Source organism: Microcaecilia unicolor, chromosome 3 (genome assembly GCF_901765095.1).
Source record: "Microcaecilia unicolor chromosome 3, aMicUni1.1, whole genome shotgun sequence".
Classification (NCBI taxonomy): Eukaryota; Metazoa; Chordata; class Amphibia; order Gymnophiona; family Siphonopidae; genus Microcaecilia; species Microcaecilia unicolor.
In genome coordinates, this window is record NC_044033.1 from 235,286,187 (window position 1) to 235,307,686 (window position 21,500).

General features: G+C 46.7%; 1 protein-coding gene across 1 annotated transcript in view; it reads right to left on the reverse strand.

Moving 5' to 3' along the window:
* The window catches only part of LOC115464444 (vomeronasal type-2 receptor 26-like), a 33,890-nt gene extending 14,633 nt beyond the window's left edge, over nt 1-19,257 (reverse strand). The window contains exons 1-2 of the mRNA XM_030194824.1: nt 19,141-19,257; nt 3,626-3,853 (exon numbers count right to left, since the gene is read on the reverse strand). Of these exons, the coding sequence (XP_030050684.1) occupies nt 3,626-3,853; nt 19,141-19,257 (345 nt within the window). The remainder of the gene's footprint in view (nt 1-3,625; nt 3,854-19,140) is intronic.
* Nucleotides 19,258-21,500: the final 2,243 nt, after the last annotated feature.

Below are 21,500 nucleotides of genomic sequence, written 5' to 3' on the forward strand. Positions count from 1 at the left end.
CCATATTCTTCCCACATCTCATCAAAGTGTACCTTCTATTAGCTGCCCTAAAATAGATAGGCTGTTCACCTCCCAACAGGTGTAGGTTCTATCCTGCTGTCCTGACGTAAATCCCTCAACAAAGTCTCTTGGAAGTAGATCGTAGACCATAAGAGTTTTAAACAAATGCTATGCCACAAGTTCATGGTCAGGCCAATGATAGGGTTCCCTGACTTTTTCATCTGCCAATAATGGAGACAGGCAGCCAGGGGAATACTCTCAGGGGGCTCTCTCCTACCATAGCCTGCTCCACCTGAACCCAACTTATATTGGGGTCTCAAATCCAACTGGTAATATATTTGAATTGTGCTGCTTGATAACAAAATTTAAAATTTAGGCAATGCCATGCCACCCTGGTAGCAAGCTTTGTAAAGCATCTTCTGTTGTATCCTGGGTGGTTTATTCTACCAGATATAATGGAACACCCTCCTATGTATTCTTCTAAAGAAGACATCTGGGATCAATACCGGGAGTGCTGTGAAGAAGTATAATAGTTTGGGGAGTGTCACCATTTTAATTGCTTGTATCCTTCCTACCCAGGAAATATGTAAATGTTGCCACCTATCTAGCTCCTCCCAAAAGGATTTAAGTAGTGTGGAATAATTTACCTGATAGAGTGTATCTAGTGTTGTGGTGAAATTGATCCCTAAATATCAAAAGTGGTTGGTGACCCACTTAAAGGAGAAGGTCTTTTTGATTTCTAATTGTTCCAGAGGAGATAATAAAACTGCCAACAGCTCTGATTTGGATGGATTGATTGAGAAACTTGAAATCTCCCCAAATTACTTAAGTAAAGACATGACCTCTGCTAAGGACGTCATTGGGTTGCTGAGAGTGAATAGTACATCATCTGCAAAAGACAGAATCTTTTGATTGATCCCCCCACATGAAATACCCTGAATCATCTCGCTCAGCCTTACATGCTGAGCCAGGGATTCCATAGCCAGAGCACAGTCCTACCACACCACTATCGCTAGGTGAAACGGGTCAGTGTATGTCCCATTAATGTGCAATCTTGCCATCAGATCATGGTAAATAATCTGGATCCATTGCAAAAATCTCATTGATATACCCACTTTAGCCAACGTGGAAAACATATAAGGCCATCTGCATAAATTCCTTGAATTACTACAGACTTAGGAACAAGATTTGCTTGATTGATTAGGTGGCATACTTTCCAAATGTTATCAAAGGTCTGGCAACCACAGATAAAGTCAATCTGGTCATCCTTGATCAATTGAGGAATAAAATGATGCAGCCTATGGGCAAGAATCTTGATAAAAATCTTATAGTCAATATCCAATATCGAGATTGGGTAGTAAGAGCCACACTGATCATTTGGTTCCCTGGTTTTAAAATCACTGTAATGCCTGCTAGCCTCCAGGATTCAGGGAGCATTGACCCTGTCTCCCAGGTATTGAATAAAGTAGTGAGTGGGTGTACAAGGTAGGGTTTAAATAAAATTTAGCAGTAAATACATTCATTCCAGGTGCCTTTCTTTGTGGCATATCCTGAATAGCCCTCAAAGTATCCTCATCCAAGACTGGGCTTGATAACTGGGTAGGCGCTACAGGACATAGACAAGGCAAGGAGATTGAGGCCAAACAGAGATCTATATCTGGGGGTGAAGCCTGTTGCTCAAGTGTATACAATGTGTTATAAAATTGTAGAAATGCATTCTGGATCTGATCCTCTGCTGAGCAAGTGTTCCCATGAGAGTCTTTAATTTTTAACACTGATGTTGGTAGCCAACAAGAGGAGGAAAAATTCTAGACCTAGTGGAGTGCATGATTTGGTGCAGGAGGTAATGGTGCTGGGGCTGCTTGATAACAGTGATCATAATATGATCAGATTTGATATTGGCTTTGAAGTAAGTAAAGTACACACAAGAACTTCAATACGTTAGTATTTAACTTTCACAAAGGAGACTATCAGAAAATGAGAAAAACGATGAAACAAACTTAGAGGAGCAACTGCGAAGGTCAAAAATTTACATCAGGCATGAATGCTGTTCAAAATACTATCCTGGAAGCCCAGACCAAATATATTCTGTGTACTAAAAAAGGAGGAAGGAATACCAAACGACAGCTAGCATGATTAAAAAGTGAGGTGAATGAAGCTATTAGAGCTAAAAGAAAATCCTTCAGAAAATGGAATAAGGATCCGAATGAAAATAATAAGAAACAGCATAAGGAATGGCAAGTCAAATGCAAAGAGGTGATAAGGAAAGCAAAGACACTTTGAAAAGAAGATTGAGTTGGCGGCAAAAACACATATTAAAGTTTTTTTTAGGTATATTAAAAGCAAGAAGCCGGCAAATGGACCACTAGATGACCGAGGAGTAAAAGGGGCACTCAGGGAAGACAAAGCCATAGTGGAGAGATGAATTCTTTGTTTTGGTCTTTACCGAGGAAGATTTGGGAGAGATACCATTGCCAGAAATGGTATTCAAAGCTGATGACTCAGAGAAACTGAATGAAATCTTTACAAACCTGGAGGATGTAATAGCACAATTTGACAAATTGAAAAGCAGCAAATCACCTGGACTAGATGGTATTCATCACAGCGTACTGATATAATTGAAAAATGAACTTGCAGAAATAGTTAGTAATATGTAATTATCTTTGAAATCAAGAATGGTAACTGAAGATTGGAGGGTGGCCAATGTAACGCCAATTTTTTTAAAAAGGTTCCAGAGGTGATCTGGGAAATTATAGACCAGTGAGCCTGATATCAGTGCCAGGCAAAATGGTAGCGACTATTAATAAGAACAAAATTACAGAGCATATTCAAAAGCATGGATTAATGAGACAAAGCCAACATGGATTTAGTGAAGGGACTGTAGGCAGTCTGTAATGCAAGAGATGGCTGACTACAAACACCCAAAACTCTGGACTTGTACAACATCCAGCAAGCTGGCTACTTTAAAAGTAACTTGTGATCATGGCTATACCAATTTCAGTTACGCTGTGGTCAGTAAGCATTCAAAGAACAGCACTGGAGCTTCAGAGGTGATCCACAAAGCCCCTGTGTCATCTACCAGAAAATGGAACACATCATCAATGTGTGTCCACTCATGTCTGCCTACTGGTCTTGAAGATCCCAGTGGCGTTCCTAGGCTGGCTGACACCCGGGGTGGATCGCCGATGCGCCCACCCCCCCCGGCGAAATTACACCCCCCCCCCGGGTGCAGCGCAACCCCCCATGTGCATTTTTACCTGCTGGGGGGGGGGGGGGTGCTGCGCGCCTGTCGGCTCCGAGTCCGCTCATTCCCTGCTGCTCCCTCTGCACTGGAACAGGAAGTAACCTGTTCCGCGCAGAGGGAGCAGCAGGGAGGGAATGAGCGGACTCGGCCAACAGGCGCGCGGCACTCTCCCCAGCGGCGTGTACCCGGGGCGCACCACCCCCACCGCCCCCCTTGGTACGCCACTGGAAGATCCCTCCCCCCACACACACCTGCAGCAGTGCAGTTGGAGGACTCCTGCTCAGCTTAGAAGGAACAGTGAGCAGCTTTGGTATTCTTATATGTTTTATAAGAACATACATGATATATGCAGGGTTCAGTGGTTTCCATCTAACATCTGACCTGGCTGAGCAAGTTCTCCCACACAATCGCCTTCTTGTTGATGGTAAAGCCCTTCTCTGGTGGAGCATAAGGGTTATAATTTCCAACAATTTCAATAGTCTCTGTTCCATCAGGTAGATAGGCTCTGCTTATAATATCATATCCGATGGCGAGATCACCATTCTCATCAAAAAAGATTTCCTCACCCAGAACATTCTTAAAATGAAGATTCTTCAGATAATGATGAAGCTAATAGGAAGAAAAACATTTTTATTAGTGAGCTCACTGCAGGGATACACTCCTAATGCCAAGCACTTGCAATCTGCTCTTTATTATAGAGATGGGTTTTTATTTCAAAGCAAAATGATTTAAGGGAGATTATCTGTAAAATTATTCTAGCTGCATGGTTATCTATCTATATTTATAGATGTAATTATATCTATATCTATATACAAAGCTTTATTAAGGTCAAGTTATTAGATGAAAAACAGAGGACCCAGTTTATTACATGTAAGTGGTAAAAACTATTAATTTTAAAACATTTTAACACTAGAATAAAATAATCCCCCAATATGCAGCCAGCAGAGGTCAGCCTTTTTTTAAAACTCTTACTGTCACCAGCTAGATTAGCCCCTGATATTTAGTGCTGGGCAATGTCCAGGCACCGACACTTAGCGGAGATTAGGTGGTGACGCCGGTAATTGAGAAGCAAAACTGGTTTTGGGCAGACTTCTACAATCTACGCCCTGATCGTGACTGAATAGATATGGATCGGCTGGATCGTAAATTTTAAGAGGTTTCGACGTTAGCTTCAGAACTTAGTACAAGAACAGTACTGGGCAGACTTCTACGGTCTGTGAACTGAGAATGGCAAGGACAAATCAAATTCGGGTATAAAGTATCACATACCATGTAAAATGAGTTTATCTTGTTGGGCAGACTGGATGGACCATACAGGTCTTTATCTGCTGTCATTTACTATGTTACTATGTATAATATTGAGGGCTTATTTCTTTGGGGATGGATACCTGAGCTTATGCAGATCCCAGCCAATAGTCAGCCGGAGCCCACATAAGACAGTTATTCAACAGAATATCAGCTTCAGCCTGATTAACCTTTTTTTAAAATAACCTCTAAAGCCCTGAAAGCTGCTCACTGCCCTCCCTCCTCCTCCTCCTCCTCCCCCAACCCATTGCCATTTGAAGCCCACAATTCCCCTGTACATTCAACCCCACCCCACCCCACCCCCAGTTTTAGTATGCCTCCTGGGCCTACCTGTATCTCTGGTGGTCCAGGAAGGGACGATGGGGCTGGAGCGAAGCCCACTCAATCCATCTCCTTGCTACTGTCCTTTGCAAATGACTTGGATGACTTCTCACAGCAGGTCACGATAGTAGGCATGAAGACAAGGTCTGTTTTACAGAAAATGGCAGGAGCATGCTTGTCCTGTTATCTGACCTGAACCCAGTAGGCAGAGCTTGTCACCCTATCAATTACATGGTTTTGGATGTACCAAGATGGCAGCGCTGCATTGGAGAAAATTAAAACCACCATGGGTGAAGTGGCTTCAGCCTTGTGATGTCACGCCAGCTCCTGTTAAATTTCCTTGGCAGAATCCAAGACTCTCTCAGCGGGGCAAAGCAGCATAACAAGTGAAATGAAGATCCTAAGGAAGGGAAAGAGACTCCATGCAACGCTGACAATAGCAGAGCACCGGAAGAGGGTAAGGAGTTACTTACATTGGCAGTGTTTACGATGTAATTGTAATGTGTACTGTTTTATCCCAAAGATAGGACTGATTAGCAGGTTTTGGCTTAGGTGTTTTAGTGTTTATATTCTTATGAATATTGATTTTTAAAATAACTCCACACCTCTGACATTTTGTGATATTTCCTCTCTACTTGTGATTTTGCTGCTGCTTTTCTATAACCATGGTCGAAGGAAGGACAGAACATTAATGTCCAGATACATCATTCATACTCTTCCAATACCTTCTCTACCTATTGGGGTTCTTCTTCATCCCTTAGCATAATAGAAACCATGAGCCTGATATTCAAAGTGATTTACATTACTCACCGCTGCTCTTTCTCTTTTACTTTACCTCGCTTTGCCTTTTTCCCATTATACTTCTAGGACATTAATTGTTTGGCCCCTGACATGCTGTGTTTTTATGTAGATTGTTGTAAGCCACATTGGGCCTGCCCATGGGTGGGAAATTGTGGGATATGCTGTAAATAAATAAATAAATTAAATTGCCTATAGCCGCCTAACCCCCGATATTCAGAGCACTAAACTGGACAGTGCCATTGAATATCAGCTCTGATCATCCACGTAAAAAGTAGAAGAGCCAACAGTTATGTTGTTGCCAACGATATTCAGTACCGGCACTCGCATAGCTAAGCAGATGAATTTAGGATAGCTAATGGCAAGGTTGGCTAAATCAAAAGGAAAAGTGAAAGAGAAGTCGTAATCAACAGATTGCAAGATGGTGGAGGTGGACGATGGTACATCTGTAGTAAGCGGCACGCTTATTCAAACGCTTATCTTGGCAGTAGTTGCAGCTCTGGAAAGCCATTTTCAACAAGCCATCTGCACAAATGAACAATATGCTCTGATCCTTAGCTCACAAGGGGCGCTGCATGCAGAAATTTGAGAGACATACTTCAGATATGGTGGAGGTCCTGTCACAGACCCAAACCCAGCTGGCTGTCATGCAGAAAAGTTTGCATATGACGACAAGATAGATGATTTGGAATTCAGGTTGTGTAGGAACAACCTGTGTTTTATGGGACTACCTGAATCTCTGCTTGACTCAGAACTTACTGGTTTTTAAGAAGCCAAGAAGGTGCAAGATACAAGACTTGGGGATTTTCGTGTGGAAGAAAGACAATGTGTTGAGTCTTATTACTGGCCTCTGAAAAACTCTTGCTGTTTGTATACAAAAGAGGAAGAATGATTGGCATTATGATAATAAATGGGTGTTCTTCCATGACTATTCAGCCCAAGTAACCACCCAACAAAAGGAATTACATACTATCCCCTGGATTCCATATATTGCGCTGAAATCCAAGTGTATTCTATAACAACATGCGTAACTTAATTGACAAACTAATCTGCTTTGATAGCAGCACTTAACAAGCAATAACGAGCACTAATTGGCTATAATTAGAATTTGCATGCGCAACTCACTAAGTGAATTTTGTAAGAGAGCACCTATATTCTAATGTGCATAGTCAAAAAGAGTCATGGTTATGTGCGGGGGAAATGAGTGTATCATTGGTGTTCCAAAATCTATGTGCCATTTTCCTTGGTGCATGTAATTCTAGGCACTAGGTGTTGCTTATAGAATATGCTTAGGCAGAAATTTGTTCCATGTGGATTTTTCAGGCGTCATATATAGGATCTGGCCCTATATGTGCAGAACTGACAAAAATGAACATAAAATTTGATATACACTGTGGTTTTGCAAGTTCAAATTAGAGCAACCAACGACAATTGCACATCGGCGTGAGAAGCAGCGCATGCAGTCAGTGGGGCACAGACTGACAATGGTAGAAGAAGATGCAGGAAAAAAATGAGCAAGTCTGTGGTCTGGCCACAGATTGGAGAAGAGATAATATATTCCTAATAGAATTCTATGCCAATAAAAATCAGAATTCTGCACAAAAAATTAAAAATTGTGCGTATAAAATTTGCAAATTCTACAAAATTTTGTGCACAAAATTTGCAAATTGTGCAATTTTGTCATACTATAACCAATATTACAGTCACCTCACTACACACATATTTTTTCCATATTTTCCTTCCGCCATAGCATCACCTTTTTTTATAGCTCCCTGCCCTTCTTTCCCCTCCCTCCACCCCCCCCCCAAATATTTTACCTTTTTTACAACCCCATTCCTCCCACCCTTTACAGCATCCACATTTCTACAGCTTTACAGCTCCCTCCCTCCACCTACATCAGCCATCTTTTTTACAGCTCCCTCCCTCCCTCCACCTGCAGCATCCACCTGTTTTTTACATCCCCTTCCTTCCCTCACCCACCCACAGCATCCACCTTTTATTACAACCTCATCCCTTCCCCATCCACCCACAGCATCCATCTTTTACAGCCTCCTCCCTCTCTCCTTTTACAGCATCTATCTTTTTTTTTTACATCCCCCTTCCTCTCTCCCTCCATCCACAGTACCCATCACCTATTCTGTACAGCTCATGCCCTCTCTCACTTTACAGCATCTACTTTTTTATAGCTCCCTTCCTCCCTCTCTCCACAGACAGCATCCACCTTTTTTACAGTCCTATCCCTCCCTTCCTCCGCCCACATGTTTTACAGCTCCCACTCTCCCTACACTCACAGCCATCCATATTTTTCAGCTGGTCCTGCATTCACTCATGTGGTAGGAGGAGGAGGAGGGGGAGGAGATGCATGAGGTGTAACTCTTTGCAGCGGGAAAGAACCCCATTCTTTCATGCCCGCTGTGCTGCTCTGGACCGGTGCAGGCGCTTTTTCTAAATGGCCACCAAGACTTTATATGGCAGTCTCATGAGATTACCGCTTGCATAAGAGTGCTTTTTTCCAGCATTGCTTTGTAGTGCACAATTTATACAATTTGGTCCTTAATAAATAGAGAAGTGAAGAAGCATAATATGATTTTGTGCATAATATAATATAATATAATATAATATAATATAATATAATATAATATAATATAATATTAAGGACTGAATTAAGAGCACATCACTTTATACCACCATGGTTAAGAAACCCAAGTAGTACATTTGTTATATCTCTTACAAGCTCTAGGATGGCAGCTTAGGACATATCATAACCAGGATTTGATACTGCAACTGAGGTATTTGACCTGTCAGATGTATAGACACAGGGAGATTGGTCCTCAGGTCATGCTGTTCCTGCCTTTGATGGGAAAATTGATTTTGAGGCAAGGCTTTTAAAATGTAATCTAGAGAGCTGGGAAGGATGTTAGTGATAATGAGAATTGTTACTGAGGAAGGGAAGTGTACGCCTCTGGGAGACATTTTACAGGGGAGGAAGAAAACAATGTGTGAATTCTTGATTTATTATCAATTGAGGTACTACATCCTCTTATTGCTCCCTGCCAAAATACGAGAAGATGCTTAGAAGCAGGTGTCTTAAAACTTTCTGTTAGCATGAAAATCTAAGGTGAATATCTCCTTTCCTTACAAACTGGTCAGGAACAGAAATGCCCATCCAGCCTCTCCCCTCCCCCCCTTACCATACAGCCATGTAGTTTGGAAGGAAAAGGTGGCCTTCTGTATGACCACACTTACGACACATATGTACCAAAGTTTCTCTGTCACAGTTCACCTGTCATGCAACCCAGATTGCTGCCTCCTCTCACATCAACCCCAGCATTTGATAATATGTAGTGCACAAAGTAGAGACACACACCCTGTCATATCAAAAATATGAAATGTGTATTTAACAAAACAAAATAGAACTATGTACAAATATGTCTTTTTTTTTTTTTTACAAAGTCTCTCAAGGGAAGCCTTGTCCTCCTCCCTGCATGGCCCTTTGCAGCAGGCTAACGAGCAGCACCAGGAGCAGCCTCTGTGCCCTGAAGTGCTGCTCGTTAGCCTGCAGCATCGCTGACACCTCCTTCAGCAACTGGTTTTGGGTATGCACCAGTTGCTACAGGAGGTGCAGTGCTGGTGCTGGTGATGGGGCTGGTGATGGTGTGGAGAGGGCTGGTGGTGTTGGGCCCTTCTCATCCCCCTCAAGGGGAGGCATATCATGCCAGGGGTCTGGCCCTTCTGCTGTCACCGTCGCCGCCTCCTCATCCTCCTCCTCACCACCACTGGTGCAGGCAGTCCTGCCTCCTCCTCCTGCTCCTGCTGCCGCCCTGTGTATGTAAAAGGATTGTCCTTGAGATCAGCACATTCAACATGGCGTGCATAGTGCAGGAGCTGGCTGGCTGGCATGAGGCAGGAATGGGGAAAGGTGGAGTCAGTGGTGAGTCCCGGGCTATACACATGGAGTGTGAGATGCATGAGATGACATGACAAGGAACCCTGGAAGCTGGTCTGAAAAAGGAGTACACAAGATGTGTTGGCAGGATGACCATTTGGGGGGGGGGGGGGAGGAGGGGGGGAAGCACTATTTCTTTACATTACTTTCAAATCATGCTATGACATCCACTAAGAGCAGGACATCAGGCAAGAATACCATGAAACAGTATCCACCCCAGAAAGGGGGATACAGAAGTGAGGCATGTCATCTCATTCATCTCAGAAGAGGTTAGTTGGAAATTGCAGCCACACTCATGGGAGGGTAGCTGCAACCTCAGGCCTTGATCTGGGACAGAGGCATTATGACTTACTATTTGCTTATTAGCCACATGGAAACTGATATTGTACATGACATTTGCATTATTAAATAAATACATTTACAAATGAGTACAGGTGCCCTGTTTATAATACTTACGTCGAGCCCTGAGGCGCCGTCGCACGCTCCAGATGTTGGGGTTGTCCCGCCGTATACGGCAAAACCTGTGCCGAAGGGACTCCAGGTCCCTCTGATTGCCAAAACGTCTGCAAGATACAAGTTTGTACACCAGGAGTCAGGGGATGGGGGGGGGGGGGGGAACATTACATTAGTACAGATGATGTCATTGAGGTGGACATGAGGACAGAGAGTACCGTTTGTGTGCAGTATTGTAAGGATGTGGGATGGTTTTCCTTTCTAGTACATTGATTCTATTAATGAATGTGCATGTGCACATATCACTGATTACCCTTGAATGCAGATTACAGTTAGTTAGTGCTTACATTGCTGATGGAGCTCTTAAATGTGATGGTACAGGAGGAGGACCTGATAGCCCAGGAACAGTGTGTGTGTCTGGGGAGGGGGGGGGGGGGGGGGTGAAAAAAAGCAGTGACCTTTCCAGCCTCTGTCTTATATGTGCCCCTGTTCAAATAGACACAGTCCTAGGGGGCAGATGGTGGTGGTACATAAATAGCCTGCACCGGTGCCTCAGGCACAGCTGCACCAGGAGCAGACTGTTCTATGACTACTGGATCACCAGGTATTTTGCATTTGCATTTCCATAGTAAGATGGCCGACAGATAAGGAGCTCAGGTAAGGAGCTCCTGAGGTCCAGTAGAAATAGACCTACCTGGACCATCCAACGCCATCCTCAACTGGGCCGGAATGGACCGGAACTGAACCGGAGCTGATCCGAAGCCGACTGGGGAGTTGCAGGTCCACGACGGCCTCGCTGAGCTCCAAAAAAGGCGAGCAAGCCTGAGACTGACCGAGGTGATCAGTTCACTGTTTGCCTCGTGGCCGCGACGCAACCCGACCAGACAGGCCCACCTGTGCCAACCGAGCCTGTCTGGGGCAGTCCAAACATCTGGACCGAGCTGAAATCGGATCGGACCTGAATCGAAGCCGACCGACCGACTCCCCAGACTGGGACAACCTCGCAGCACTCCAGGGCGAACGAGCGAGAGGTCCCGAAGCTAACTGGGGATATCTACCTGCCACGTCTCTGGCCGGACTAAACAAGCAGCACCGAGACCGGCCGACTAGGGAGTTCTCGACCGACAACCTTCGTGGAGAACCGCAGAAAGAACTGGTGATTCCACGGTCCGGGTCCGGAGCTGCTGGGACCGTTCGGACTGCCCAAGGCCTCATGACACCCGGAAGATGGAGGGATGCTGACCACCGAAACGGGTGGACCGGGGAGGAGAGAAGAACCGCACGGTCGCCTGAGGATCAGGAACCGAGGCAAAAGCTCCCCAGACGGATCGGGAGAACCGTGTGACCCACTCGAACATCCCTGGACCGAAGCAATAGTATCAACCTGTGGCGGGCCTTTAGCAGCACCTGTACCAACCTGTACCAAGGACCATCGAAAGCTGCTGAGAACAGGCCAGGTACGTTCTTGTTTGCTGCGCGGCTTCATTGTATACAAAGGACTAAATAGACTCACTTCCACTCATAGCCTACCAAACCAGTTTCAAGGCTTGCAGGCGCTGTTCTTGAGTGTACTGGATGACGGCAGCGCAAAATAGGGAAACAGAGACTAAACAACTCGGCTCCCTTGCTCATATTGACCTGGACAGGTTCAAATCCACACCAGTCCACTCCAGTCAATTAAATCTCCACATCCCCGAGGTTGACTGCGGCTATCTGCCGCCTGTCTGCCGCGTGGCTGCGGCCTGTCCCCACTGTTGTCCGGCTCCTGTGGCCTCTCTGCCTGCCCCGTGCACTCCGAGGGAGCTCGGGGTTTCTGCGCGGAGGGGGTCGTGCGGGCCTTAGTCTGCCGCTCTGGTCGTGCCCGTGGACCTGTGCACTGCCACTGCACTCCCCAGCCGGAACGGCCTGGGTGCAAATTGCAGTTGCTGACCACGTGACCAAAACATCTGCGGTGGCTTCGGGGCACGACCGGGAACCGAAGTAAGCCAGAGTCCATCGGCCCCAGCTTGTTCCGATCTGCAGACCCAGCTTTTCCCTGCCTGCTCTGATTCATCGGCCTGTTCCAGCCCACCTGCCTGTTCCGGTACATCTGTTCAGAGTGTTCCTGGCCACCTGACCCAGTTTCTCCCTGCTGTTCCATCCAGCCCAACCAGCCCGCCTGGACCCAGCTTCTTCCTACTGCTCCAGTCCGCCTGATCCAGCCTCTCCCTGCTTGTCCCAACTACCTGCTCTAGCTTGTCCCAGTCCGTCGAATCCAGCTTCTCCCCACTTGTTCCAGTCATCTGCTCCAGCTTGTTCCAGCCCGCCTGATCCAGCTCGTCCAGCCTCTCCCTGCTTATCCCAGCTACCTGCTCCAGCTTGTCGCAGTCCGTCAGATCCAGTTCTCCCTGCTTGTTCCAGCCATCTGCTCCAGCTTGTTCCTACGCGCCTGATCCAGCTCGTCCAGCTCGTCCCAGTCCATCTGCACCAGCTTGTTCCGCCTGATCCAGCTCGTCCAGCTTGTCCCAGTCCATCTACACCAGCTTGTTCCAGTCCGCCTGATCCAGCTCCTCCCTGTCTGTGCCAGCCATCTGCTCCAGCTTCTTCCAGCCCGCCTAATCCAACTTATTCCAACCCGCCTGTTCAGCTTCTCCCTGTTTGCTCCTGTCCTTCTGCTTCAGCTGTGCCAGCCCGCCTGCTTCAGCTTGTTCCAGTTCAACTGATCCAGCCTCTCCATGTTTGTTCCAGCTACCTGCTCCAGCGTGTCCCAGTCCATCGGATCCAGCTTATCCCTCCCTGTTCCAGTCATCTCCAGCTTGTTCCAGCCCGCATGATCCAGCTCATCCAGCCTCTCCCTGCCTGTTCCAGCTACCTGCTCCAGCATGTCCCAGTCCGTCGGATTCAGCTTATCCCTGCCTGTTCCAGTCATCTGCTCCAGCTTGGTCCAGCCTCTCCCTGCCTGTTCCAGCTACCTGCTCCAGCGTGTCCCAGTCCGTCGGATCCAGCTTATCCCTGCCTGTTCCAGTCATCTGCTCCAGCTTGGTCCAGCCTGCCTGATCCAGCTCGTCCAGCCTCTCCCTGCTGGTTCCAGCTACCTGCTCCAGCCTGCCGCAGTCCGTCGGATCCAGCTTCTCCCTTGCCTGCTTGCTAACTTGTCAGCCATTGACTTACCTGCTCTCCAGTCCATCAATTCCACCAATTCCAAGCCTCCAATCCAGCTTTTCTGCTCCATCTATCTGCTTCTCACCTCAGTCACTACACGTACACCTGTTACACCGCAATCACTACTTATGGCCCCTGTCCACATTCTCTTCCTTGCCCTGTCCCTTCCTAATCTTTTTCCCCTCCCCCTACCGCTGTCTACCACTGGAACTCATTGCCCACCCATGTCCCCTCCCGTCCTGCTCGGTACGGCAATACCCTATTCACCCCCATCCCTCACCACCTCACCATCTCTCTTGTCCCCCTCCTCCTTCCTAGCTCTTAACCTTCAACACTTCCTTCCTGCCATTAACCCATCACCATTCCTCCTAAGTGCATCCCGTCTTCGTCGCCTTCGTCGCCCGACCTCCCCCACCCTCCTCCGCACTCTCTTGCTCCTCCTCCTGCTATCTGCGGGAGACATTAATCCTAATCCAGGCCCCCTTCACCTGCCCTCCTCCTATCCATGCAAACGATTCCGTGATGTCTCCAATCTCATCTCTATTCCCCTCCTCCCCCCCCCTCTTCCCTCCCCTTTTCATGTGCCCTGTGGAATGCCCACTCGGTCTGCAACAAACTGCCCTTCACCCACGATCTCTTCATCTCTCGTTCCCTTCAACTGCTCGCCCTAACTGAAACCTGGCTCTCCCCTGACGACTCTGCCTCAGTCGCGGCCCTTTGTCATGGAGGTTATCTCTTCTCCCACACTCCCCGCCCAGCTGGCTGCGGTGGAGGCGTCGGGCTACTACTCTCGCCCTCCTGTAGTTTCCAACCCCTCCTCTTACCGCAGTCTCACTGCTTCTCATCCTTTGAAGCACACTCCATCTGGCTATTCTACCCATTGCCACTCAGAGTGGCAGTCATTTACCGCCCCCCTAATAAATCCCCCTCTTCCTTCCTCACCGACTTCGATGCCTGGCTTTCCGTTTTTCTTGAACCCTCATCTCCGTCCCTCATTCTCGGAGACTTTAACATACACGTTGATGACCAATCCGACCCTCACGCTTTTCAGTTCCTCACTCTAACATCCTCCTTCAACCTCCAACTATGCTCCACCACCCCTACTCACCGAGACGGCCATTGTCTTGACCTCCTCCTCTTCCGGCTCTCCCTCCAATTTCCACGCTTCAGCTCTTCCTCTCTCTGATCATCACCTGATCACCTTCACACTTCTTCACCACCCCCCTCAGCCCCGTCCAACTTTAAACACTACCTCCAGGACTCTCCAGGCTATTGACCCTCCCACCCTATCCTCTAGTATTTCTAATCTCCTCCCCTCCATCATGTCCTCCGAGTCTGTCGATAAGGCTGTCTCCGCTTACAATGCCAATCTCTCCTCTGCTCTGGACACCCTCGCACCATCCACCTCCCGTCCCACAAAGCAGACTAATCCCCAGCCTTGGCTGACCCCTTGCATCCGTTACCTTCGCTCCTGTGCCCGATCTGCTGAACGCTGTGGAGGAAATCCCGCACCCATTCAGACTTCCTTCACTACAAATTCATGCTATCCTCCTTCCACTCCTCCCTATTCCTTGCCAAACAGGACTATTTCACTCAATTGACCAATTCTCTCAGCTCCAACCCCCGTCGTCTCTTCGCCACCCTTAACTCCCTCCTCAAAGTGCCCTCCGCTCCCACCCCCTCCTCGCTCTCTCCTCAATCACTGGCCGATTTCTTCCGCGACAAAGTGCAAAAGATCAACCTTGAGTTCACTACCAAGCCATTTCCTCCTCTTCACCCTTCAACCCTCTCCCTCAACCAACCAACCAAGGCCTCTTTCTCCTCCTTTCCTGACATCACCGAGGAGGAAACCGCTCGCCTTCTTTCCTCCTCGAAATGCACCACCTGCTCTTCTGATCCCATCCCCATCAACTTACTTAACATCATCTCTCATACTGTCACCCCCTCCATCTGTCATATCCTCAACCTCTCTCTCTCCACTGCAACTGTCCCTGACACCTTCAAGCATGCTGTAGTCACACCCCTCCTCAAAAAACCATCACTTGACCCTACCTTTCCCTCCAACTACCGCCCCATCTCCCTCCTACCCTTCCTCTCCAAAATACTTGAGCGTGCTGTTCACAGCCGCTGCCTTGATTTTCTCTCCTCTCATGCCATCCTTGATCCACTTCAATCCGGTTTTCGCCCTCTACACTCAACAGAAACAGCACTCTCTAAAGTCTGTAATGACCTGTTCCTTGCCAAATCCAGAGGCCACTACTCCATCCTCATCCTCCTCGATCTATCCGCCGCTTTTGACACTGTCAATCATGATTTACTTCTTGCCACACTGTCCTCATTTGGGTTCCAGGGCTCTGTCCTCTCCTAGTTCTCCTCCTATCTCTCCCACCGCACCTTCAGAGTTCACTCTCATGGATCTTCCTCCACCCCCATTCCGCTATCTGTCGGTGTTCCCCAGGGATCTGTCCTTGGACCCCTTCTCTTCTCAATCTACACCTCTTCCCTGGGCTCCCTGATCTCATCTCATGGTTTCCAGTATCATCTCTATGCTGATGACACTCAGCTGTATCTCTCCACACCAGACATCACTGCGGAGACCCAGGCAAAGGTATCAGCCTGCTTATCCGACATTGCTGCCTGGATGTCCAACCGCCACCTGAAACTGAACATGTCCAAGACCGAGCTCATCGTCTTTCCACTAAAACCCACTTCTCCTCTTCCTCCACTTTCTATCTCAGTTGACAACACCTTCATCCTCCCCGCTTCCTCTGCCCGCAACCTCGGAGTCATCTTTGACTCCTCCCTCTCCTTCTCTGCGCATATCCAGCAGATAGCCAAGACCTGTCGCTTCTTCCTCTTTAACGTCAGCAAAATTCGCCCTTTCCTCTCTGAACACACCACCCGAACTCTCATCCACGCTCTCATTACCTCTCGCCTTGACTACTGCAACTTACTCCTCACCGGCCTCCCACTTAACCATCTAGCCCCTTTTCAATCCGTTCAGAACTCTGCTGCACGTCTTATATTCCGCCAGAACCGATATACTCATATCACCCCTCTCCTCAGGTCACTTCACTGGCTTCCAATCAGATACCACATTCAATTCAAGCTTCTCCTTCTTACCTACAAAAGCACTCACTCTGCTGCCCCTCACTACCTCTCTACCCTCATCTCCCTTTATGTTCCCGCCCGAAACCTCCGTTCACAGGACAAATCCCTCCTCTCAGTACCCTTCTCCACCACCGCCAACTCCAGGTTCCGCTCATTCTGCCTCGCCTCATCCTATGCTTGGAACAACCTTCCTGAGTCCTTACGCCAAGCCCCCTTCCTGCCCATCTTCAAGTCTTTGCTTAAATCCCACCTCTTCAATGCTGCGTTCGGCACCTAACTCTTACCGTCAGAAAATCCAGACTGCCCCAATTTGACTGCCCCTATCAGACTGACTGTTCACTTGTCTTTTAGATTGTAAGCTCTTTGAGCAGGGACTGTCCCTCTATGTTAAATTGTAAAGTGCTGCGTAACCCTAGTAGCGTTTTAGAAATGTTAAGTAGTAGTAGTAGCTAGTTTGGCTCACATCTGAGAGACATGTTTCTCAGTGAATAACCATTGGAAAACGTGCATCACCTTATAGGGACGCCCATGCGTGATGGACGTCCTTACATGCACAGTTCCATATATGGATGGGTCTGCACGTCGACGTCCTGGCTCATATATGATTGGTCCGCACATGGATGCCCTGGATCATATATGATGGGTCCGCACGTGGACGACCATGATGCATGGACTGTCATCACGCTTGCGGGGCCTTATATGGATGAGTACCTGTTCATATGTGCGGAGCCTTCCTTATATGGATCATTATTTATTTATTTTATTTTATTTATTTATTTATTGCATTTGTATCCCACATTATCCCACCTATTTGCGGGCTCAATGTGGCTTACATAGTTTTGTTATGACATTATCAAGTGTGCGAACCTCTTTATATATACAATAAAAAAATATGAATATTCCTTATATTTCTCGATGTTCCACAAGTACAGTGAATGTAGTTGCGGAACATCCAGGTACGGGAAATATAAATTTACATTCATAGTGCAAAGTACAGTAAAAAGGACGTGTTTCTTGGATAACTGCTGAATGACAGCGGTTCTGTAAGATGGACGTCTTTCTACAGTTCTGCGAGAAACATCCTTTTTACCACACTTTGGACGTCCTTGATTTGGTCGTTTCGCACTGCGATTTTGGAATGTCTAAGGACATCCATATTATTTCTTTATTTTATTTATTCATTTTATATTACATTTATGTCCAATATATAAATGGGAAAGAAAAGAGAAAATATCAATTAAAACAAACATTAAGGAAAAATATCATCTTTTGTTAGTCCACAATTGGGGGATCCAAGATCAGGAAAACAATCTCAAAGAAAATAAGAAAAACACAGAATGGTTAATCTTATAATTCATATTTTCTGAGGGAGGAAGGTTAATCAGTAATTGCAGCCGGTACAGTGGTAACTTAAAGGAAGTTGCTGCAGAGGGTTCTTCATCTGTTCTTTTAACTCCACAAACTCTTATAATTTCCTGGGTTCAACAAATAAGTAATCAGGAAATAAAACACTTATAAGGGAATCGCTCTAGGAAGGTCCCACCTAGGGCAATGATTCTTGGCTTAAAAGCCAAGAGTTCACATCTCCTAGTCTGTGATTCCCTTGATATGTCAGGAAATATATTTATCTTTGAACCCCCAAAAAACTATCAGCCATATGTCAGAAATACAATTTCAAAACATTGTTCCTATCTAAATCAAAGGCAAAAGTCACTAATAATATAACTCTATATACAGGGTATTTTAGGAAAATTTATCTTTCTCAAGTTATTTTTCCTTAATTGGTTCTCCAGAAGTTCCAATTTTTTACAAGAAACATAATTGTCCTTCATTACCAGATTAACTGATTTTCGTAGAGAAACCATTTCCGAAATCAAAGTCTGTTTTTTTTTATCTTGAACTTCCATTTTGTTAGGGAAGTATTGATATAATCACATATTTATTCCTAAAAAATATTTGATATCTGAAGAAGAGAGTTATTCACACTCTGCAGCACTTCCCATAGTGCGTCCGTTGTGACATTGTTTGGCTTCACCAGGTCCAATTTCTCCACAGAAACTGCTCCAGATATCTTCGGGGGGAAGAGCTCACTCTCCAATCCCCCAGTTGGTTTATTATCTGGAGTCAATGCTGCGCCAGGACCTCCTCGGATCGCGTGAAAATCCTAACCCACTTCGGGCGTTTCCACTGTCGACCTCCATAGCGAAGCGTTACTGTTTCCGTGTCTTGGAGAGGTCATGCCAACAGGGGGACTCAAAGTCACTCCCTCTCCACTGAGATTCGGCAATAAAGCTTTGCTGTTCCCCGAAGCAGGAACCGATATCCCCGACGTTATGACCCCGAATCTCTCCAAAGTAGACTGAGAAGTGGTGGGAACCCCAGCCGTGTTCGAGGAGGACAACACCACGGCTTTGCCTTTCTTCTTCCCCATTCTCTGGGGAGCGCGCCTACTTCTTCAGATATTCTGGTATAAAACGGGAACTCAACTAACGTACATCCTCCCTCGACACCATCTTGGATCTTCCTGTTTGGGACACTCTTTGTCTGGTTTCTCCTCAGAGGCCTGTCTGATATGGGTAACCCTTCAGCATAGCCCTCTGAGTCATTGAAACACGGAAGCCCCTCCACCACTAACAAGGTGGTGTCCCTTCGGAGGGGCATCCATACTATTTCTTGATTATGCCTACCTGATTTTGGACGACTTCGTGAGGACGTTCCAATTCTGACTTGGACGACCTTTCGAAAAAGCCCCTCCACATCTCTCCAAAGCAAACTTATTGAGCCAGCATTGCAGAATTTAGGTAATATTTTACATGCTTACAAGATCAGGTCTCCCTGGGACATTCATTCTGGTCCTGTTGAGAGCAATGGCATTCCTTGGTCGGCTGCCACCCAGGGTGGGTCGCCATTGCGCATCCTCATCCCCTGGGTGCAGCATCGTACATCCCCACCAGGTGCAACATTGCCTCCGGAGCATCAGTGTTCCCCCCCCCCCCCCCGTGTATCACCTCTAAGCACCCCCCTCCCGGTGCATTCTTTTTATTAGATGGGGTGCAGGGAGCAGCCGCGCGGTTGTTGGTTCCGCTGGTTCCCTGCTTCCTCTGCCCTAGAACAGGAATTAACGTCAGAGGGAGCAGGGAATCGGTGGAGCAGACAGCTGGGTGGCTGCTCCCTGCACCCCTCCTGCAGCGTGCACCCAAGGCAGACCGCCCCCACTGCCCCACCCTCAGTATGCCACTGATTGAGAAGTCCACAAATTGAAGGCTGCTGACCCATTACTTAGGGCCACTTGAAGGTGTTAAGGTATCATTAGTACAATTATTTAATAGTTTGGCAATAATGCTCAATTTGTGTAAGGGGGAAAATTACTCCTTAGAAAGTTGCTTCTCTTTGGCAGGAACTGCATGTTGGTAAATTGGCTTACACAGTAATTCCCCTCTGTTACTGAAAGGAAAACTCAGTAGAATTGTAACATAGTAAATTACAGCAAATAAAGACCTGAATGGTCCTTCTAGTCTGCCCAGCAGTCACACTCATTATCGATTCATGATTAAACCAACAATGAATATGATATAAAATACTTGATCATTGTCTTTCCAGTTGTTTCATATGCTGCAATTTGAAAGGATCAGGGTGAAGAACAGGAACAAGTCTACTCCCCCTCCCCCTGCCCCCCCCCCCCCCCCCCCCCCAGCATTGGAGAGTGTTTCAACAAACATAGGCTTCAGTTTGGGGAGGAGGTGCTATCACAACAGGTAACATAGTAACAACAGGTGTGGTGTTTTGTTTCAAATCAATAAAGAAGTGTTAAAAATGAAGTAGGCAATGTGAATATTGGAACTCAGAGCATACATGGTAGAAGAATAACTATCTGATGGATTTGATTGGGGGAGGAGGTTTGAATATTAACATAATGGCTTTGTTGTAAAATAAACCTACCTCCAATAAAAACCCACAGAGTAGAAAACACAAAGTAAAAAAATCAATAAACTTAGAAACATGTTTTTGTTAAGTGCTCATTCATTATCATAGCACTCACATAGAACATAAGAAGTGCAAACATCATCCTGTCATATAACCATTGATGTTCACATTTGTAATGGTCTACTTGAGTCCTATGAAAATGAATGAGCACAAAACAAATTTATTTGTCTAATATTGATTTTTTAAATTTTAACTACATTTTCTACTAGTGCTGGGCAGACTTATACGGTCTGTGCCCTGAAAAAGACAGATACAAATCAAGGTAAGGTAAACACAAAAAGTAGCACACATAGAGGAAGTGACGTCACCAACAGCATGGACGCTTGAACTGATAGCTCCGGTGGCCTCGCGGCAAAAACGAATAAAGTTGCGATTTAAGACAACGCTGGGGCGCTAAAAATAACAACAACATTACCCTGGGCAACGACGCTTCGTTGGTCTATGACTTATTGTCGGACAACAGCTGATCTTTCAAGATTCGCGTTCGCGGGAATCGCGGCAACGCCGAAAAACAAAATGGCGGACGCCCGAAAAGGGAGAGAGTCAGTGACCACGGAAAAGCCCAAAATGCAGGGGCTACAAGCGGAACAGCAGGCGATGGGTGACCCCGCAGAGGAGGAGCAACCTGGCTTGCAAGTATGGCTGCAGAATATTAGTGCTGACCTTAAAGCACTCCGTACAGAGGTGGCAAAGATGGGCTCCGATTTAAGAAGTGAGATCAGGGAGCTGGGAGCCCGGCTGGAAGAAACGGAGACACAAATAGATGTCCACGGTGAGGCCCTGAGCTCGCTGGATCAGACCATCGTTGAACTGCGGGGAGACCAACAACTGCTACAGGATAAAATAGAAGACCTAGAGAATCGAGGCCGCCGTAGCAATTTGCGATTCCGAGGTTTGCCTGAAACTCCACTTTATCAGGATAGCGAGCAAGTAATACAGCAAATTGTGCAAGAATTATTCACCAAGAGCGGAGCTACGAAGGAAACTGTGACAGTGCAACTTGAAAGAGCACACCGGGCGTTGGGACCGACACGAGGCAACAAGCCCAAAGATATTATAGCCTGCTTCACAAGCTATAAATTAAAAGAACAAATACTAAAACTGGCGCGACAGACACAGGACCTCAAATGGGACTCTTACAATATTGAAATATATCAAGACCTAGCAGCGGCGACGCTGCGGCGGAGAGGAGATCTG